Below are 18,256 nucleotides of genomic sequence, written 5' to 3'. Positions count from 1 at the left end.
CAACATGGTCATCTGAGCTACTAAGTAAGGAGATGTACCACTTCTGTTACATACACACAGAATGCTGAATAAATATTTTAGTACGTTATGAACTGCATTAAAAAAATAAAAACATTACTAGATATCAAATACAACCATAATAGGTAATATTTATTATTGTATGTCAGGATTATTTTAAGGATTTTGATTGTTATAAGATATTTTGTGTATATAAGTAGCTACTTTAACCCTCATAACAGCCCTATAAAGTAATCATTATCAATATTCCCATTTTACAGGTAAGGAAACAAAAGAAAATAGAGCTAAGTGATGTGCCCAAAGTCACACAGTCAGTAGGTGGCTGCACCAGGATTTGAAGGCAATCTGGCTTGCTCTGGAATATGAATTATTAACCACTGTACCACCTTACATCTCCAAAGCAAGGAGAGACTGAAAGTGTATGGGTTTGAATTGTATTTCAAACTTCAATTTAACTGAAGTTTGAATTGTAAGGTTAACTAACACTACAAAGATTCATGATGTTTAGGTTTCTCGACTTCATTTGTCCATGTGGAGACATGAGACACATCACAAAGTTTCAAAAATATACAGGGAGAGACTTCATTCTCTGACTACTGCATGATAATATTAGAAACCTAATAACATAAAGACTGCTACACATTTCCACATAGTTGGAAATAAAAACACACACAGATAGCATATACATATACAAACATAAATTATGAAATATACATAAACACATATAAAAAGAAGAAAGGAAAAAAGTATAAACTAAGCATTCAACTTGAGAAGTCAGAAAAATACTGAACCACTTAGAAAATAGAAGAGAGCAAATAATAAAGATTTAAAAGAAAAAAATATGAGATGGTAACAAAACAAAAAATTGAACAGATCACTTAAGAAAAAAACCTGGTCCTTTAAAAAAGACTGGTCAGATAGCAGACGTTCAGCAAGATTGAGCATGAAAAAGTAGAATTAGCACAAAGACAATATTAGAGATAGAAAGGTACAATAAATAGAGATAAACATAAATTAAAAAAATAAGAGAATACAATACATAACATAGATGGAATTCTAGAAAAAGTGAATTAACAAGATTAATATATAAAGAAATGAAAAGCCAAATGGATCAATAAACATTAAATTAAGTATTTTTGTCATATCTATGGCAAAAATAACTAACAGACCCAAGTGATTGTAGACAAATGTCTTACAAAACGTTTAAGAAATTGATAAACTCAATTTTACATAAATGCTTCCATAAAATGAAAAGAGAAGTAAACTCCAATTCTTTTACAGATCTAGTACAAAATTGATATGAAACTAGAGAAGTAGAAGCAAAGTTAGAAAAATACAGGCTGATTTTTCAGGAACATTGATGTAAACATTCTAAAAAACATGTTAACAAAGCAATTCTAGCCATATATGAAACATTACTAGTATTTTTTAACCAGTTAGTATTTATTCTGGGAATGCAGTTATAGTTTGATAATAAAAATAATTATGATAGCATTCCTCAAAATAAGAGATTAAAGGGAAAATTGTGATATTTTTAAGAAGTTTAGAAGGCATTCAATAGTATTCAGAATTTGTTCATAATAAAAAAGAAAAACAGAGAGAAAAGCAATCCCTTAATCTAAGAGCATGTATCTAATAAAAGCCTATCAGGAAAATAGGAACAGAGGAATAACACGTTTTTTTTTTTTTTTTTTTTTTTTTTTGCAGTACGTGGGCCTCTCACTGTTGTGGCCTCTCCCGTTGTGGAGTGCAGGCTCAGTAGCCATGGCTCACGGGCCCAGCCGCTCCGCGGCATGTGGGATCTCCCCAGACCGGGGCACGAACCCGCGTCCCCTGCATTGGCAGGCGGACTTTCAACCACTGCGCCACCAGGGAAGCCCAGGAATAACACTTAAAATGAGAAAATCTATAGCTCTCTTGTACAGAAATATTAAAGTATTATCTTTAGATAAAATAACATTTTTTAAAAATTCAATTTTGCACTAGATTTCCAAGACAAGAAAACCAAAAGTAAAAATATTTGGAAGCCAAGAAACAAAACCATCACTATTCCTGAAAAATATGACATTACTTATTGAAAATTTCTTACAATTAATAATATAGTTCCCACATTTGCAAGAATTGAGTCAATATACAACATTTAATAACATTCTTATATTCAAAAGACAACCAATTAGGAAGTACTTTTTGCTTTTTTAAAGCCTCTCTTTGCAAAAGCAACAAATATAACATACTTCTAGAAAATTCTAAACAAATAGTTGCAAAGTATATGTGGAAAAATATTTTTTAAAAACATTGAGTGATATAAAAGAAGATTGACTAGAATGAGGGATAGATCACCATCATCAATAAGACAAATAAATAAAAATTTCAATTTTTTACCCAAATTAATCTATAAACCCAACAGAATCCCATAGAAACTCTAACAGAGTATTTTCTTGAACTTGACAGATTGTTTATACTGTTTGTTTGGAAGGTGAGATAGTAAGAATAGATAAGAGGAGAAGTGACGGTCATGAGCAAAATTCATGTTTTGAATGTAAAGCCAACATATTGGATAAAGTTTGAGAAAGAAGAAAAGAATTACATGTTCCACTCTGAATAACTGGAACAATGAAATTGGCTTTAATAACTGTAAGAATAAAATGGAAAACACTCTCAGAGGAGGTAGATGGGAGGTGGGGGTTGAAATGTCAAGATTGAGATATCTACCAGACATTCAAATAGATGCCCGTTGACATTGGCTATATGAATATGGTATTCAGGGAACAGGCATAGGCTGAATGTTAAAATGTTGGGTGGCTTCCTATATATAAACAGTATTGAAAACCAAGATACTGGATGAGGCTGCTAAATAAGTGAGGAAAAACAGAGCAGAGACCAAAGCTATGAATTAACTGGCAAGCATTACTAGAAGAAGCAGCCAGCTGAAGTAGCAGGAGAATCAACACAGGGTTGTTATTTGGAAGGCTAATTAATGAAGGGTTTCAGGAAAAGGTGAAAATATCACTGTGAAATGCTTCTATAGGTCAAAAACGCTATTGGGGATTAAATATTTAATTTGACAATGTGGAAGTCACTGGTTACCTTAACAAGTGTCATTTTGGTAGGGGGCTAGAGACAAAAGGGTGATTGGAGCTGGTTCAAGACAGAATAAAAAAACATTTGGAGACAGCAAGGATAGACACTGTTTTTGAGGAATTATGGGGAAGTGGGATCAAGGGAGGGTTTTTTAATATGGGGTATTATAATGTATTTTTATGGTTATAGTGTTGATATGAGTAAGTGGGGAAATCAATGATGTAAGAGAGCAATGTGACTATTGTGAAACAATGTCCTTGAGTAGGTGAGAGTGAGTGAATAGAATGAAGAAAGTGATGGCTTGGCCTTAGATAGAATTACAGGAGTGAAGGCCAAGTATAGGAGACCAGATAATTGTGAGTTAGTATATCTTGAGACTAGAAATATCCTTTGTGATAAAATTATTTGGGAGATTGGGCCCAAAGAGAAGGAAGTATAGTCCCAACATATCACTTTTCCAGACAGATGGCAATATGTACATAGCCAAAAATAATATAAATTTTCTTCATTAGTTCTTTAACATTTAGTTATTATAACAGACAAAGCACAGAAGGCTTGGTTGTGGATACACAAGTGAATGAAAATCTTAATAAGTTGACAATGTAAAATAAAAATATAGGTTAAAAATATTGGTATAATTGGAGGTGAGAAAAGACAGAGGAGACTGTATGAGGGCAAAACTTTTCAATTTACATAGAAGAAAAGTAAGCTACTGAGCAACACTGATGGAAGAGGAAATGAGGGTTAAATATATTATTTAATATTTAAAAATTGTGATATCAAATATTAGGTAGAATAGGATGTAAATGAGGTGGTGTAAATGAACTGCATCTCATTTTTCAAGGTAATCAATAACATTGTTTGTATTTGATATATAAGAAAATAGGGGGATAAAATAGGCAAGTTATAGAGAATTCTGAAGATTACCACCAGAAAATAAAAATAGAAATCATTTAGGGAAGTGACATGTAGGATACGGGATCGAAGATGGGGAGAGATACTGGAGAATATGGTTTTTATTAAACACTTTGCTGTACGACTGGATTAGTTGCCTTAAGTGTGCATAATTTGACAAAATATTTTTAAATTATAATCTATCAACACTTTAATACTGTATAGTCATCAAAAATGAGATAGTTCTTAATGTGTTGACTTTTTTAGAGGTTTGTCATACATTGTCAATTTTTTTAAAAGCAAATTATTGATAATATGGGAAAGAAGTTATAGGTAAATATGTGTTTGTCTGTTATCTATTGCTGAGTAACAAACTACCCCAAACTGCAGTGGCTTAAAACAATAAACATTTACTATTGTTCACAAGTTGACCAGTTCACTGAGTGGCTCTTGTCTTTGGATTTATTCATGTGTCTGAGATCACCTGCATGTAGGGTAAGCATCTATACTGACATTGTTGGGACCTCCTATATTTTTGGAAAGCATCTGTCTTTCGAAAGTGTAAATACAGAGTGAAGTAAGTCAGAAAGAGAAAAACAAATATCATATATTAATGCATATATGTGGAATCTAGAAAAATGTTACAGATGAACCGGTTTGCAAGGCAGAAACAGAGACACAGATGTAGAGAACAAACATATGGACACCAAGGGGGGGAAGTTGGGGGGGTATGAATTGGGAGATTGGGATTGACATATATACACTAATATGTATAAAATAGATAACTAATAAGAACGTGCTGTATAGCACAGGGAGCTCTACTTCACTGTAGGGTAAAAAATAATACAACATTGTAAAACAACTATACCCTGATTAAAAAAAAAAAAAAAAGAAAAGAAAAGCTGGTCTAGCATGACCTTGGCTGAGACAACTGGGCTTTCCTCTACATGATGTCTCTTATTCTCTAGTAAACTAGGCCAGGCTTATTCACATGGAGGTTCAGGTGTCCAAGAGGGTAAAGTGTACAATGCTTCTGAATATCTGTGCTCAGAACTACACAATGTCCCTCTACTGTATCATGTTGGACAAAACCAAGTTACAAGGCCAGTCTGTAGTCAGAGCAAAGGGCATGGATACAAGTAGGCCAATGATTATGGCCATCAATAAAATCAGTATTGTATTATGTGTTTTTTATAAGCATAGAAAAAGATTCACAAAGATGCAAGCTAAACATATAATTGCATTATATATTTATAGTGTTGTATGTTTGTAATGTGAAATTCAAGAAGCTGGATGATCTTACTCTGTTTCACAAAATTTTCTATTGTTTCATTTTCATGGAAAACATCTATGTATTATTTTAAGAAAATTTTTAAGAGTTCCTTGTGCATTTAACAGATAAAAGTATACACATGAATCTCATGGATAAACAATACCCAGAGTTGACAAAATAGCAGATGAGGAGAGAAGAAAAGAGATCATTTATCTGGGTTTTTAGAATTGTTTGGCACATCAATTTCTCACTCCACTTCCCCCAAGGCTTCTAAGTTCACACTTCATTTCCGGGGTTGAGGAGACATCAATCAAGTGAGGCACCCCTACCATTTAGTGGCTAAGGGGTGGCACAGAGACAATAAGGGTCAATTTGACTTATTAACTGTGTTAAAAATAGTCTGGAAAACAGAACATAGAAATTTATGTTTGTGCCCCTGTGTGTGTGTGTGTTTGTGTGTATGTATTTCATTCTGGTGACTTTGTTACAGTAAGGAGAAAAGTCAGTATTCACTTCCTGTGTTCTAAAAGAGAGAAGCTACATATCAGAGGGGGAGTCAAATTCTATCCTGTCAAAGTATGAGAGAATTTGAGAAACTGCAGTTTCCCTTTTAGGTAATGCTGGTCCACTGAGAACAAAGAAAGAAAACTGCTTTCATTTTCACCACTTTTCCTGCCCAGGGAGCTGGAGCAGCAATGGCTGGTGAGTTGCTCTAGGTTTTCTGTTGTTTATGGTTATGTTTTGTGGGGAGAAAGAGCTCAGGAGGAAGGAACGGGTGAGAGGAGAAGGAGCAATGAAGGGGGCACACACGAGACACAACTATTTTACTCTGAGACTGTAAGGGATGGAAGCTTTGGGCACAGTAATGAGTATGCTAACAAAGTGTTTTAGACAATACATTACAACTTCTTGGAAAAACGGAAAATTTAGAAAATCTGGACCTATGTTCTTAAAACTTTCTTGTTGATTTTAGGCTTTTCTTTGGACTTCTGTACTTGACCCAGAGTTCTCACCCAAGTGTTACCTTGTCACAGTGAAAGGCCATGCAGTAAAAATACAGAGTAACTCGAGTTTCTTCCATATTTCTGCTCTGTGTGTGAATTTTAGTTGATAACAGTGAGCAAACCAGATGCAGTTTATGCTCTCATTCTCTGCACAGAGAGTCGCCCTGTCAGCCCTGCCCATGGAAACAAAAATGCATTCTTTTACAGGTGTAATATGTTTTACTGCTATACATATTGAATATAATGTGTTTTTAAATTAGGTATTGATAAAAATGACAGGAAGTGAAGGCATCATGGATGATACAAAGACTAAACTGAGTCAGTCAACTCTCACTGACGTACAGTGAAGTTGCTTCACTTCTCTGGACCTCAGTTTCCCCATCCAAAAAAAATTAGATAATTGAACTTCCGTAGGTATTAGTCTAAGTGTTGTCCTCAGACTAGCAGCTTTGGCACCACCTCAGAAATTGTTAGAAATGTAAATTTAGGGGCTCCACCCTGATCTATCAAAAAATAATTTCTGGGAGTGGAGTGCAAAAAGCTCTGCTTATCAAGCTTTTTCCAGAGATTCTTTTTTAAAATCGAGAACCACTGAACTGGAATCAGATATCTAAGCTCCTTTCTGTATCTAAAATCCTATCATCCTCACAGAGAGGAGACTACCAAAAGAAGAACCAGTCAACATGGTGAAGTTAATGGCCAGGAACGTGCTTGATGGTATTTTTGATGATTTGATGGAAAATAAAATGTTAAATAGGTGTGAGTTACAAAGATTAGGGGAAGAAGTGGACCACATTGTGAACAGGGCTGGAGACCTGGTTGATGATCTCATTGAGAAAACGCAAATGGCAGGCAAAATATTTAAGGACCATTTCTTCAACCTCAAGAAAAAACTGAGTTTAAGTGAGTATCTTAGTAAAGGGCTAGTAACTTGTTCTTTATCTACTATCCTTATGCAGTTTTTGTCTTTGTATTTCTTTTTGCAAGTGGATAATATACTATTCACATTTTTAACACCTTCTTTGCCTGACTGTCTGTCTTATTTAATGCCACAAAATACCCTGATATACCCAGTTCCTGTTCCATCATCCCCAGTCTGACACAGATTAGGTGCTGAGTAATTATTTGTTAAAGGAATAAAGGGTGATGGTGCTGTATTAAATTAAATGATAGTCTTTAACTAATCTGTGTTACTCTAGCCATACACTGTGGCCTTTAGAGTCGTTCCCAGATATAGAATGATCAGTAGAACAAAATCCACCATCTTCTTCTTAGATGTGGATTACCCAAGGAACAAATCTCTGAGAGCCTGTATTTCTCCTTGTTAAAGGAAGACAAAGGGAAATTGAAAGTTTGAGGAACATAGATGTGTCCTTCTCTCTAGAGCATGTATTGGCACACTTTTTCTTTGATGAGCCAGAGATTAAATATTTCAAGCTTTTCGGACCATATGGCTTCTACAATAATTACTCAAGCCTACTGTTGTTGTATAGAATCAGCGATAGAAAGTAAGTACAAAATAAGTGTGAATGTGTTCCAATAAAACTTTATTTACAAAAACAGGTGTCAAGCTGAATTTGGACAGTGGGCCATAGTTTACTGACCCCTAGTTCAGAGTAAAATTATGCATGAGTATATCCCCAATTCTTGGAATACCCTCTGGGACTATTTTGCTATTGTTGAAAGACTAACTTTTGTACAACAATGTATTTTTCTTCCTCATAATGAAAAGTGCTATTTCAGAAAACCTTGATTAATGAATTTGAATATCCCTTGAATTACAGAAGAGGAAGATAAATGAGCTCTTCTTTGTTTCAGAGAAAATCTGCCTCCTCTTTCACTTGGCACAAAGTTACAGTTTTCTAAAACAAACCTGGAACTTAGAGAATGGGGCAAATCTCCATGCTTCATGGAGTAGTCAGTCCCATGAGGAGCATAGTCATTTCTTAGTCAGTGCAAGGGAAAGAGTTTGAAGTGTATAGTTTCTATAAACTGAGTTCTGCTAACACATTTTATTTTACTATTATTTCAGGATCTCATCCGGAAACTGAGAATGATGAATCTGAGAGCACTGAGTCAGTCATCTTCTTCTTTGAGAGGTAACTGCCTCCAAATCTCACATCCCAAGTGAAAACTCTTAGACCTCTAGTGCTGTTAGAAGGTATTTCCTTAAAAACCTAGAAATTCTATGTTCTCAGTCAGTTTTCAACTTTGGAAATAACCTTCAGAATAGAGCATTGATCCTTAAATTTTTTCATTCCACCTCAGAATCTGAAGATGAAAGTGAAAAAAAGTAGAGATGAGGAAAAGTTGAATCAGCCCAGGCATTGGCTCTCCCTCTAACAGGTAACTGCCCCAAACCCAGTGGCTCATGGGAACCCTCATTCATTACTTGGATTAAGGCAGCTGTACAATATCCCTACATTATAGTGGAAAGACCACTGAACTGAGGCTCAGAAAATCTGGCTTATTTCTCTCCTCTGCACCTAACAAAGTCCCTTAAAAGTAAGGTTAGCATTTACATCCCTGATATTCAATTCTCCTAAGAATGTAGAAGTTGAAAGTGAAGATTATGAAACTGAGAAGAATGCTAGATTGTCCCAGGTATCTGTTCTAACTATGATAGGTAATATCATGGACACATAATGACATTATTAGAGCAAAGACAGATAAAGAAACTCCTTATTGTGTAGTGGAAAGAGAACTGAAGTAAAACCCAAGAAATGTGTAATACTGAGCCCATCACTGTCACTGATTAACCATATTTGCTGGTATAACCAACGTTTCTGAGACTCACATTTTTAAATGGAGTTGATAACATCTTTGAAAGGATTCATAAAACATCAAAGATATAGGCAACTACCAACTGCACAAAACAGAATAAGGATGTGATTAAGAAAAACACATTAAAAAAAAAAAAACAGCATGAGTCACACATACTATGTGGTCACCAAAGAATCTGATGAATTATTGGGCCACATTAAAGAACCATAGCATCCAGAAAAAGGGTAATGATAGTATTGTCTTCTGAGTGCTATATTTTCAAAAGTTACAGAAAAACTTACAAAAGGAATAAAAACTTTGTCATCTTTATTCATTGTTATATCCATTCATACATTATATATTCATATACTAATTGAAAATCTACAGTATGCTACTTTAATTACTGTGTGTATAGTAGTGAGAAAGATAAAGTTACTGCTTTCATACAGTGTAGTGAGGGCAGATATATAGTAAACTCTCAAAAAATAAACAGTATAATTTCAGGGGATGTACACAAGAAAGAGGATTAAGCCATAGAAAGCAATATTGTTGTTGATGGGAGGGGTACACATGAGTCAGGGTGAACAGTTATGAGAACTCTTTTGAGATTATAGTTCAGTATATACCTGAACAATAGGGAGAGAATTGTGCCAAACTTTAAGGCAAAAATATTCCATGGAGAGAGGAAACAAGAGCAAGGGCTGTGAGTCAGGAATGGTCTTGTCATATAAAAGGGTAATAGAGAAGGCTGGTCTGTCTGGGGAGTAGGAAATGAGGGGAATATGGGTGCAGGAGCTGTCAGATAGACTGGGAGGGCCATAGCATGTGGGGCCTCTGAGAGAATGCAAAACAATTCAGATTTTATTGGCAGTGCAAAGCCTTTAGAAGTTTTTGAACAGAGTGATAAACATAGAATAGAAAATCTACTTTTAAGCTATTTAAGTGTTTCAGTTAGGAGATAATAGCGTTTAAGCTGGGGTTGCAGTAATAGAGATGATAACAAGTGGTTATATTTGGGATCTATTTTGGAGATAGAGTCAACAGAAACTACAGATGGATTGGATATGGGCTAATGAAAGAGATGAAGGATTTGTGGAGACATGAATAGACCTAGAGGCTGTCATACAGAGTGAAGTAAGTCAGAAAGAGAAAAGCAATTATGGTATATTAGCACATATATGTGGAATCTAGAAAAATGGTACAGATGAACCTGTTTTCAAAGCAGAAATAGAGTCACAGATGTAGAGAAAAAATGTATGGACACAAAGGGGGAAAAGAAGGAGGTGGGATGAATTGGGAAATTGGGATTGACATATATACACTAATCTGTATGTATTTTATACTAATATGTATAAAACAGATAACTAATGAAAACCTGCTGTATAGCATAGGGAACTCTACTCAGTGCTCTGTGGTGACTTAAATGGGAAGGAAATCCAAAAAAGAGGAGATATATGTATACATACAGCTGATTCACTTCACTGTACAGCAGAAACCAGCACAATATTGTAAAGCAACTATACCCCAATTAAAAAAAAAAAAAACTAGAAAAAAAAGATTCTAAGTTTTGGGCTTGGCAACTGGGTGAAAGATATCAATTCACCAATTTTGAGAGAGAGAAAATTTGTGGTTTAGAGAAAACTTGGGAGAAACCTATTTGTAGAAGAAGATGGTATCAGAAGTCCTTCTTTGTAAGTTTAGTTTAAAACATGTTACATCCAAGAAAAAATGTTGAATAAATGGTGATGTACAACTGAGGAATTCACAGAGAGATGTTGGTACCACCTAGAAGAGGTCACCTAGGGAGAGATGTTGATAGAGAAAACAGAGACTCTAATATAGAATAATCCCACTTTTGCAAGTTTGACAGAAGAGGAAAAGTTAGCAATGAACACAGACAGATTTAGAAAGAGTAGCTGAAAAATGCAGGATCACAGAAGCCTAGAGAGCATTTTTCAAGAAAGATGTGTTCAACCATACTAAATGCTAAGAAAGCAACAAATAGTCAGTGGTAACCTTGGTAACAGGTACTTTGCTTAAGTTGTGAGGATAATGACCATTTTATGCATACAAGAAAAAAAATCAGAGTTGAAAACATGAAAATAGTGAAAACAGACAATGCCTTTAACGACTGTGCTGAGAAGTGGAGCAGAAAAATGGTACAATAGATGGAGGGGAAACAGAGTCAAGGAAATATGTTTTTAAAAGATAAATTAAGATTCTAACATGCCAACGGGGATAGCATAAAAGGGAGAGAGGTAGAAATTGATGCTCTAGAAGATAGGGCTGTATAAATGCTTGAGTAAAGTTCCTGTGTGTGAGGGGGAACGGGATTCATAAGGAGTGGTATCACACTTAGATCAGAGGAAGAACATATCTTTCTTTTCTTTTTTTTTTTTTTTTTGTGGTATGCGGGCCTCTCACATTTGTGGCCTCTCCTGTTGCAGAACACAGGTTCCGGACGCGCAAGCTCAGCTGCAATAGCTCATGGGCCTAGCCGCTCCCGGGCATGTGGGTTCTTCCCGGACCGGAGTACGAACCCGTGTCCCCTGCATTGGCAGGCAGACTCTCAACCACTGCACCACCAGGGAAGCCCAACAAGGGCAGTTTTAAAAGCCCAGTTTATACAAGTTCTAAGTGCTTTAGTGTAGTAATTTCAAATTTTAATGTGCATGGGAATAATTGAGAACCTCATTAAAACATAGATTTCTGATTTAGTATGTCTGGGGCAGGGCCTGAGATTCTTCATTTTTTAAAAGCTCCATGGTGATGCAGTGCTGTTGGTTCATGGCTGCTTGTGACTAGGAAGGGATTAGAGGACCCTCTGAGTCTACCTGGGGAAATAGGAAAAAGACTATGCAGGAAACACCCATTCCACAACTGGAATAGTTCTGCTTCTCTTTGTTTTACATATTGGAGTTTTAATTATATTTTATTTGAAAGAAGAGTTCTGTGCTTTTAGCTATTAAAGGAAGTTCAAAAAGTATATGCAGTCTGGTACATACTCTAAGAGATTGTTTAATTTAATTGAGGAAATAAAGTCTAACATGTGAAATTCTTGCATTAATATTTTTATATACATAACTATGTGCAGATAATGTACTAGGTGCAGAGCATGTGATGCACAGCTAAAGCAGGCATGGTCACTAAACATTACAGAGTGTATGGTCAGGCCAGAGAAACAGAAATTAATTAGGGGAAAGTATCTGTTATGTTTAACAGAAATAAATAATGATTGTCAAATGTGATGTGTTTTAAGGAAAAAAATTTGTGCTTACATTTGAAAGATGAAGGAGTTAAGCATATTAAGGGCATGAAAGACAAAATCAAACAGAGTCACTTATGTCACGTGGTTTGAAAATGGAGCTAAGAGGCCATTAACGAAGTGAGCTTTATGCACATCTCACCAGCTGAAACATGAACTTTTGAGCTGGACCAAACTACAAATATGCCAAATATTCCAATAACTCTGCAAGAATACTGGCTACTTGCTCCAGTAATGGACTTTTACTGAGTGATAACCTTGGCAACCAATCATGTTAAGTCAAGTCTAGCTTTCTGCCTTGCAACAGCGATCAAAATTCTTTGTAAGCAAATTATGTAAACATTCCCTTTTTTGTCTTTAAAAACATCTGATTTTGATCCTTAGTGGGACACTATTTGGATAGCTACCCAAATCTGTGTGCCCTGAATAACAATTATTTGATCCCAAATAAATGGTTTTGTTTGATTATTGCCTGTTAACATTTTTTAGGCTGACAAGGGTAAGAGAGGAATATTCCAGACAGGAAAAAAAACAAAAACAAACAAACAAACAAAAAAAAACAGTGTACGAGGAGGGCGTGAGAAAGAAAGAAAGGAGCTTAGAAAAGAGAACCAGAGAACCAGTGTGGCTAAAACACAGAGCCAGGGGACAGTAACCAGAAGGGATTTGGAGAAGTACACAAGAGCCACGTAATTTGAGGTCTCATATGTTAAGGAAGGATTTGGTCTTTTGTACTAATATATTTTAATACTAATTTTACTTTATACTACTAATTTTACTTTATACTAATTCATTGCTTAGGTGACCTTTAAGCAATTAAATGATAAGATTTTCTTGCTTTTTTTTCTTTTAAAAATTTTATTGAAATATAGTTGATTTACAATGTTATGTTAGTTTCAGGTATATAGGAAAGTGATTCTTTTTTTTTACATTCTCTTTCATTATAGGTTTTTACAAGATATTGAGTATAGTTTCCTGTGCTATACAGTAGGACCTTGTTGGTTATCTATTTTATATATCATAGTGTGTATATTTTAAACCCAAACTCTTAATTTATCCATCCCCCCTTTCCCCTTTGGAAGCCATAAGTTTGTTTTCTATGTTTCTGATTCTATTTCTATTTTATGAATAAGTTCATTTTTATCATAATTTTAGAGTCCACTTGTAAGTGATATCATATATTTGTCTTTGTCTGGCTTACATCACATAGTATGATAATCTCTAGGTCCATCCATGTTGCTGCAAATGACATATTTCATTCTTTTTAATGGCTGAATAGTACTCCATTGTGAGATATATATATATATATATATATATATATATATATATATATATATCACATTTTCTTTATCCATTCATCTGTCAATAGACACTTAGGTTTCTTCCATGTCTTGGCTATTGTAAATAGTGCTGCTATGAATATTGGGGTGCATGTATCTTTTTGAATTATGGTTTCCTCCAGATATATGCCCAGGAGTGGGATTGCAGGATCATATGATAGCTCTATGTTTAGTTTCTTAAGGAAAATCCATACTGTTTTCCATAGTGGCTACACCAATATACATTCACACCAATAATTTAGGAGGGCTCCTTTTTCTCCACACCCTCTCCAGTATTTATTATTTGCAGACTTTTTGATGTTGGCCATTCTGATCAGTGTGAAGTGATACCTCACTGTAGTTTTGATTTGCATTTCTCTAATAATTTGTGATGTTGAGAATCTTTTCATGTCCCTTTTGGCCATCTGTGTGTCTCTTTTAAGATGATCACTGTGAGGATTCTGTGCAGAATGAATTACAGTGCCACAAAATTAGATGTAGGGAGATAGGTTAAAGTGCTGTTGCAGTATTACAAGCCATAGGTGATAATGATATTCTTGGGATGAGGTAAATATTTAGATCCAGGAAATAATTAGTATATAAAATTTATATGGCCTAGTAGTTTAGCAAGTATGTCTGATGAACATGAAGACATGATTGAGGTGACTCAAGTTTGCAAGTAGAGAACTATAGTTCATTCATTAAAATGGGAATCCTGCCAGAAAATTTGAGATGCCTTTGGCATATTTCAAGATGAAATGAAGAGTGGAGAGTTATATAGCTGTATATTCCAGAGGAGAGAGTGTTTGAATTTTGGGAGATGCTTGCCTAAGAATGATATCTAATATTCTAAAAATGGATCAATTTATCTAGCAACAGAGAATAGAAGGAGAATAGATCCTAAAGCTAAGGTTTGAAGAACTCTAGAGTTCTGGATCTGAGACATAAATATTAATCAGCAAATTATACTAAGAAAGTATGGTCAGGGAATAAGAAAACTAGGAGGATGTGTTGTCAGAGTTATGAAGAAAGAATCTGTTGGAGTTACCAATATTTTCTGATGTGAATGGGAGACCAGGTAAATGTGAGGCCTGATAAATGACCATTAGACTTAACGAATTAAAGGTCATGGATGACCTTGTGGAAAGTCATTTGGTAAAGTCGTTGTGGGAAGGAGAAGACAGACAGGAGTGAGCAGGCTAGTAGGAAATGAAGATGTTGACTATAGATACATTGGAGAAATTTAACTATAAAAAGGAAGGAGAAATAGGAAGGTAGCTGCAGATAAAGTGACAATTAAGAGAATATAAGCTTTTTCTGATAAGAGAAATTTGATCACATTGCAATGGTACAGGGACGTAGTAATTCAAAAGATGTTCACCTAGAGTCTGTCATACAGAGTGAAGTAAGTCAGAAAGAGAAAAACAAATACCATATGCTAACACATATATATGGAATCTAAGGGAAAAAAAAAGGTCATGAAGAACCTAGGAGTAAGACGGGAATAAAGACACAGACCTACTAGAGCATGGACTTGAGGCTATGTGGAGGAGGAAGGGTAAGCTGTGACAAAGTGAGAGAGTGGCATGGACATATATACACTACCAAATGTAAAATAGATACCTAGTTGAAAGCAGCTGCATAGCACAGGGAGATCAGCTTGATGGTTGTGACCACCTAGAGGGGTGGGATAGGGAGGGTGGGAGGGAGGGAGATGGAAGAGGGAAGAGTTAAGAGAACATATGTATATGTATAACTGATTCACTTTGTTATAAAGCAGAAACTAACACACCATTGTAAAGCAATTATACTCCAATAAAGATGTTAAAAAAAAAAAGATGTTCACTCAATAAAATAGTGAGTACAAAAAATTATAGTATTAAAACAATATGGATGAAGAGGAGGCCCAGAGTCAAGGACTGTCAAGACCTGGCTTCTTTTATTCTATTATGTAGTAAATGCTCAAAGGATTTATGTTCTTTTCTACTACTTGCAGTCCTAAAGTCCGTAATGTTGGCCCTGCCTACTAAGAAAGTCAAAGGAATTTATAATTGAGGGTCTATAATGGTTTCTCTGGGCCTGTTATGGAAACATCTCAACATTATCCAGATTTGACCTCCTTCCTTCTTATGAAGCAACAGAATCAAACTTTGTTCAAAAGCTATGGCTCTAAGAGTCTTGTACACTTATATAGTGGCTGAATTCCCCCATCATTTTAAAACCGTTTATTTTCAGGTAATGTTTCTTGGATACTTGACACAAATGGCTCTCTCTTCATTTCCCAACTTATCTACTACTTCAGTGAATATTCTTGGTGTTATCACTTGGAGGAGATTTTTTGAAAGGTAGGAATCTCCATGTTTTTTCAATTTATGTCCCAGAAAACTTTGTAGAACTGTTTGCAAAGCTTTTCTGTCAATCCTGAAGCTCTTAAGTCATCTTGATGCTCCTTCCTGTACTCCAAGTTTATTTAAAGAGGAAGTTTTTGGAAGCACACTACGTAGAACCAGAGTGAGTTTTTCTGATTCTGATAGGCTTGCTTTTTTTTTTTTTTTTTTTTGCGGTACGCGGGCCTCTCACCGTTGTGGCTTCTCCTGCTGTGGAGCACAGGCTCCAGACGCGCAGGCTCAGCAGCCATGGCTCACGGGCCTAGTCGCTCTGCGGCATGTGGGATCTTCCTGGACCGGGGCATGAACCCGTGTCCTCTGCATCGGCAGGCGGACTCTCAACCACTGCGCCACCAGGGAAGCCCAGGCTTGCTTATTTAATGAGTGCTTTTGAGAGTACAATTTCATTTGTGTAGGTACAATATCCAAGGAAAAGCTAAAAAGTTCTTCTGTTTATATTGTACTATCTGACCACAGCCTTAATACAAACTATATACTATATACTCACTTCTGAGAAGTCCAGAATTCCCTTTTAATTTTTTTAAAAAAGATTTCTTTACTATTTTAGGTTCAACATACATTTGAGACCCCAAATGTACTGACCCAGATGCCCACGATTGAAAGACTATCCATGACACAATATTACTACCTCTTCCCTGGAACTAAAATCATGCAAAGCATCCAGGTAAATGTACCCAAGAAGTGGATTTGGGTGCTCCCTGCTCAGAGTCTATACAAAAATTCTGGACAGAATGGAAAACAATGACAGAGTGCTGCAGCACCATAGTCACTGAGGCTCGTCTTATCTGCCTTTTCTTACTGGCTGCTGGTGAAACTGTAGTTTTATTTGACTTTGGCCATTGTATAATGACTGTGCATGAAATGATAAGTCCAATGGTAGCTTGCTAGAAAACATTTCAGTCCTCATTTCTCTCAAGGATCTACTCAGTGAATATAAAATATTTAGTTTTGATGCATGCACAAAACCAAATAATCAGACATGTTATGTAGAGCAGGTGTTTAGCTTCCTGACTTCCGAGATGTCAGTTTTGCTGAGTCACACCCCTTCTCTGTTTGTGATGAGGGCTGCCTGGACCACAGTGTCAACTGTTATTGCTGGATCTATGCTGAGGCAATGAGCAACTAGTGTAGATCTTCCCATTTGGGGATGACAGGTCCATAGCCCTTTTGTGAAGATACATCTCACAGGAGAGATGAGTTCTATTTATATCTTATCTCTAGGAGCCCAGTTACTCATGTTGTCTTCTCTTTATTTTTTCCAGGAAAGTTAAGGCATTATGGTCCCTATGAATCTACTATTTTAAAAGGTCAACTGAAATTAAGAATACTTTTATATAAACTTCCCAACTGCCCATGCTCCAAAAATAACAGGGTAAAATCACTCCTATACTACTGCTGTATTAATGCTTCATAAATTCTTTTAAAATTATGCTTGCTTTCTCATTTTACCATAAATATGTCATGCTCATTACAAAACAAATTTTAAGTATAGAAAAACAAAAATTTTAACGAAGAACTAATACTTGTTAACCTTTTTGGTATTTCTAGATGCAAGTCTAAATACGTCTACATTTTTTTTATTGTCAAGATTTGTTATATACATACAAGAAATAATGCTGATAATGACTGGCAGAGAAATGAAGATAAATGTATCTTTTTAATACTTTTACTAATTTAATAGATAAAAATAGTCAATTTCATTGGAACATTTTTAATGTCTTTATTAGCTAGATCTTAATATGAATTATTAATTCATGTTATTTTCCTATTTTGTTTCAAGTTTTGTGTTTTTCTTATCAACTTGTGTAAATCCTTCCTGATAGTAGAAGTCATTACTGTTACATGCACTGATTTATCTTTCAGGGCTATGCCACATCACACTGTTAGTTACTGTTGTTTTATAGTCTTCTTTAGTTCTGCCTGTTCACAATCTTCTTATTCTTGTATTGTACATGTTTTCAGATGAATTTTAGAAAGATGTTATAAGTTTTCTGACAACTAAAAGGGGGTTTTAATGGAATTTAAATAAGTACATCCTTAGGACTATGTTTTATGTAATCATTAAGCCACATATTATATTTTTATCTTTAAGCAAAAGTTTAGATTTTCCTTCACATAATTTCCTCAAATTTTTGGATAAAGATATTCCTGAATAGATTGTATTTTCTTACTGTTTTGGATGAAAATACTTTCCTCCATAGTTTCCAACTGGTTATTGCTGTGAGTGTTAA

At 35.3% G+C, this 18,256-nt stretch overlaps 1 protein-coding gene across 1 annotated transcript; it reads left to right on the top strand.

Annotated features, from left to right (window-relative positions):
• Window positions 1–5,758: 5,758 nt before the first annotated feature.
• LOC309807173 (inactive caspase-12-like) lies at window positions 5,759–17,581 on the top strand. The gene is given in 6 exon segments (XM_082626487.1): window positions 5,759–5,968; window positions 8,303–8,369; window positions 15,853–15,956; window positions 15,960–15,962; window positions 16,573–16,689; window positions 17,288–17,581. Coding segments are annotated over 5 exon segments (279 nt in total). The 5' UTR covers window positions 5,759–5,968; window positions 8,303–8,323; the 3' UTR covers window positions 17,297–17,581.
• The last annotated feature ends 675 nt before the right edge of the window (window positions 17,582–18,256 follow it).

The sequence above is a fragment of the Mesoplodon mirus genome (assembly GCF_964341445.2).
Source record: "Mesoplodon mirus genome assembly, chromosome: 7".
In the NCBI taxonomy this organism is placed as follows: Eukaryota; Metazoa; Chordata; class Mammalia; order Artiodactyla; family Ziphiidae; genus Mesoplodon; species Mesoplodon mirus.
The sequence above is the reverse complement of the archived record's forward strand: the minus strand, read 5'-3'. Positions and strand labels throughout refer to the sequence as shown.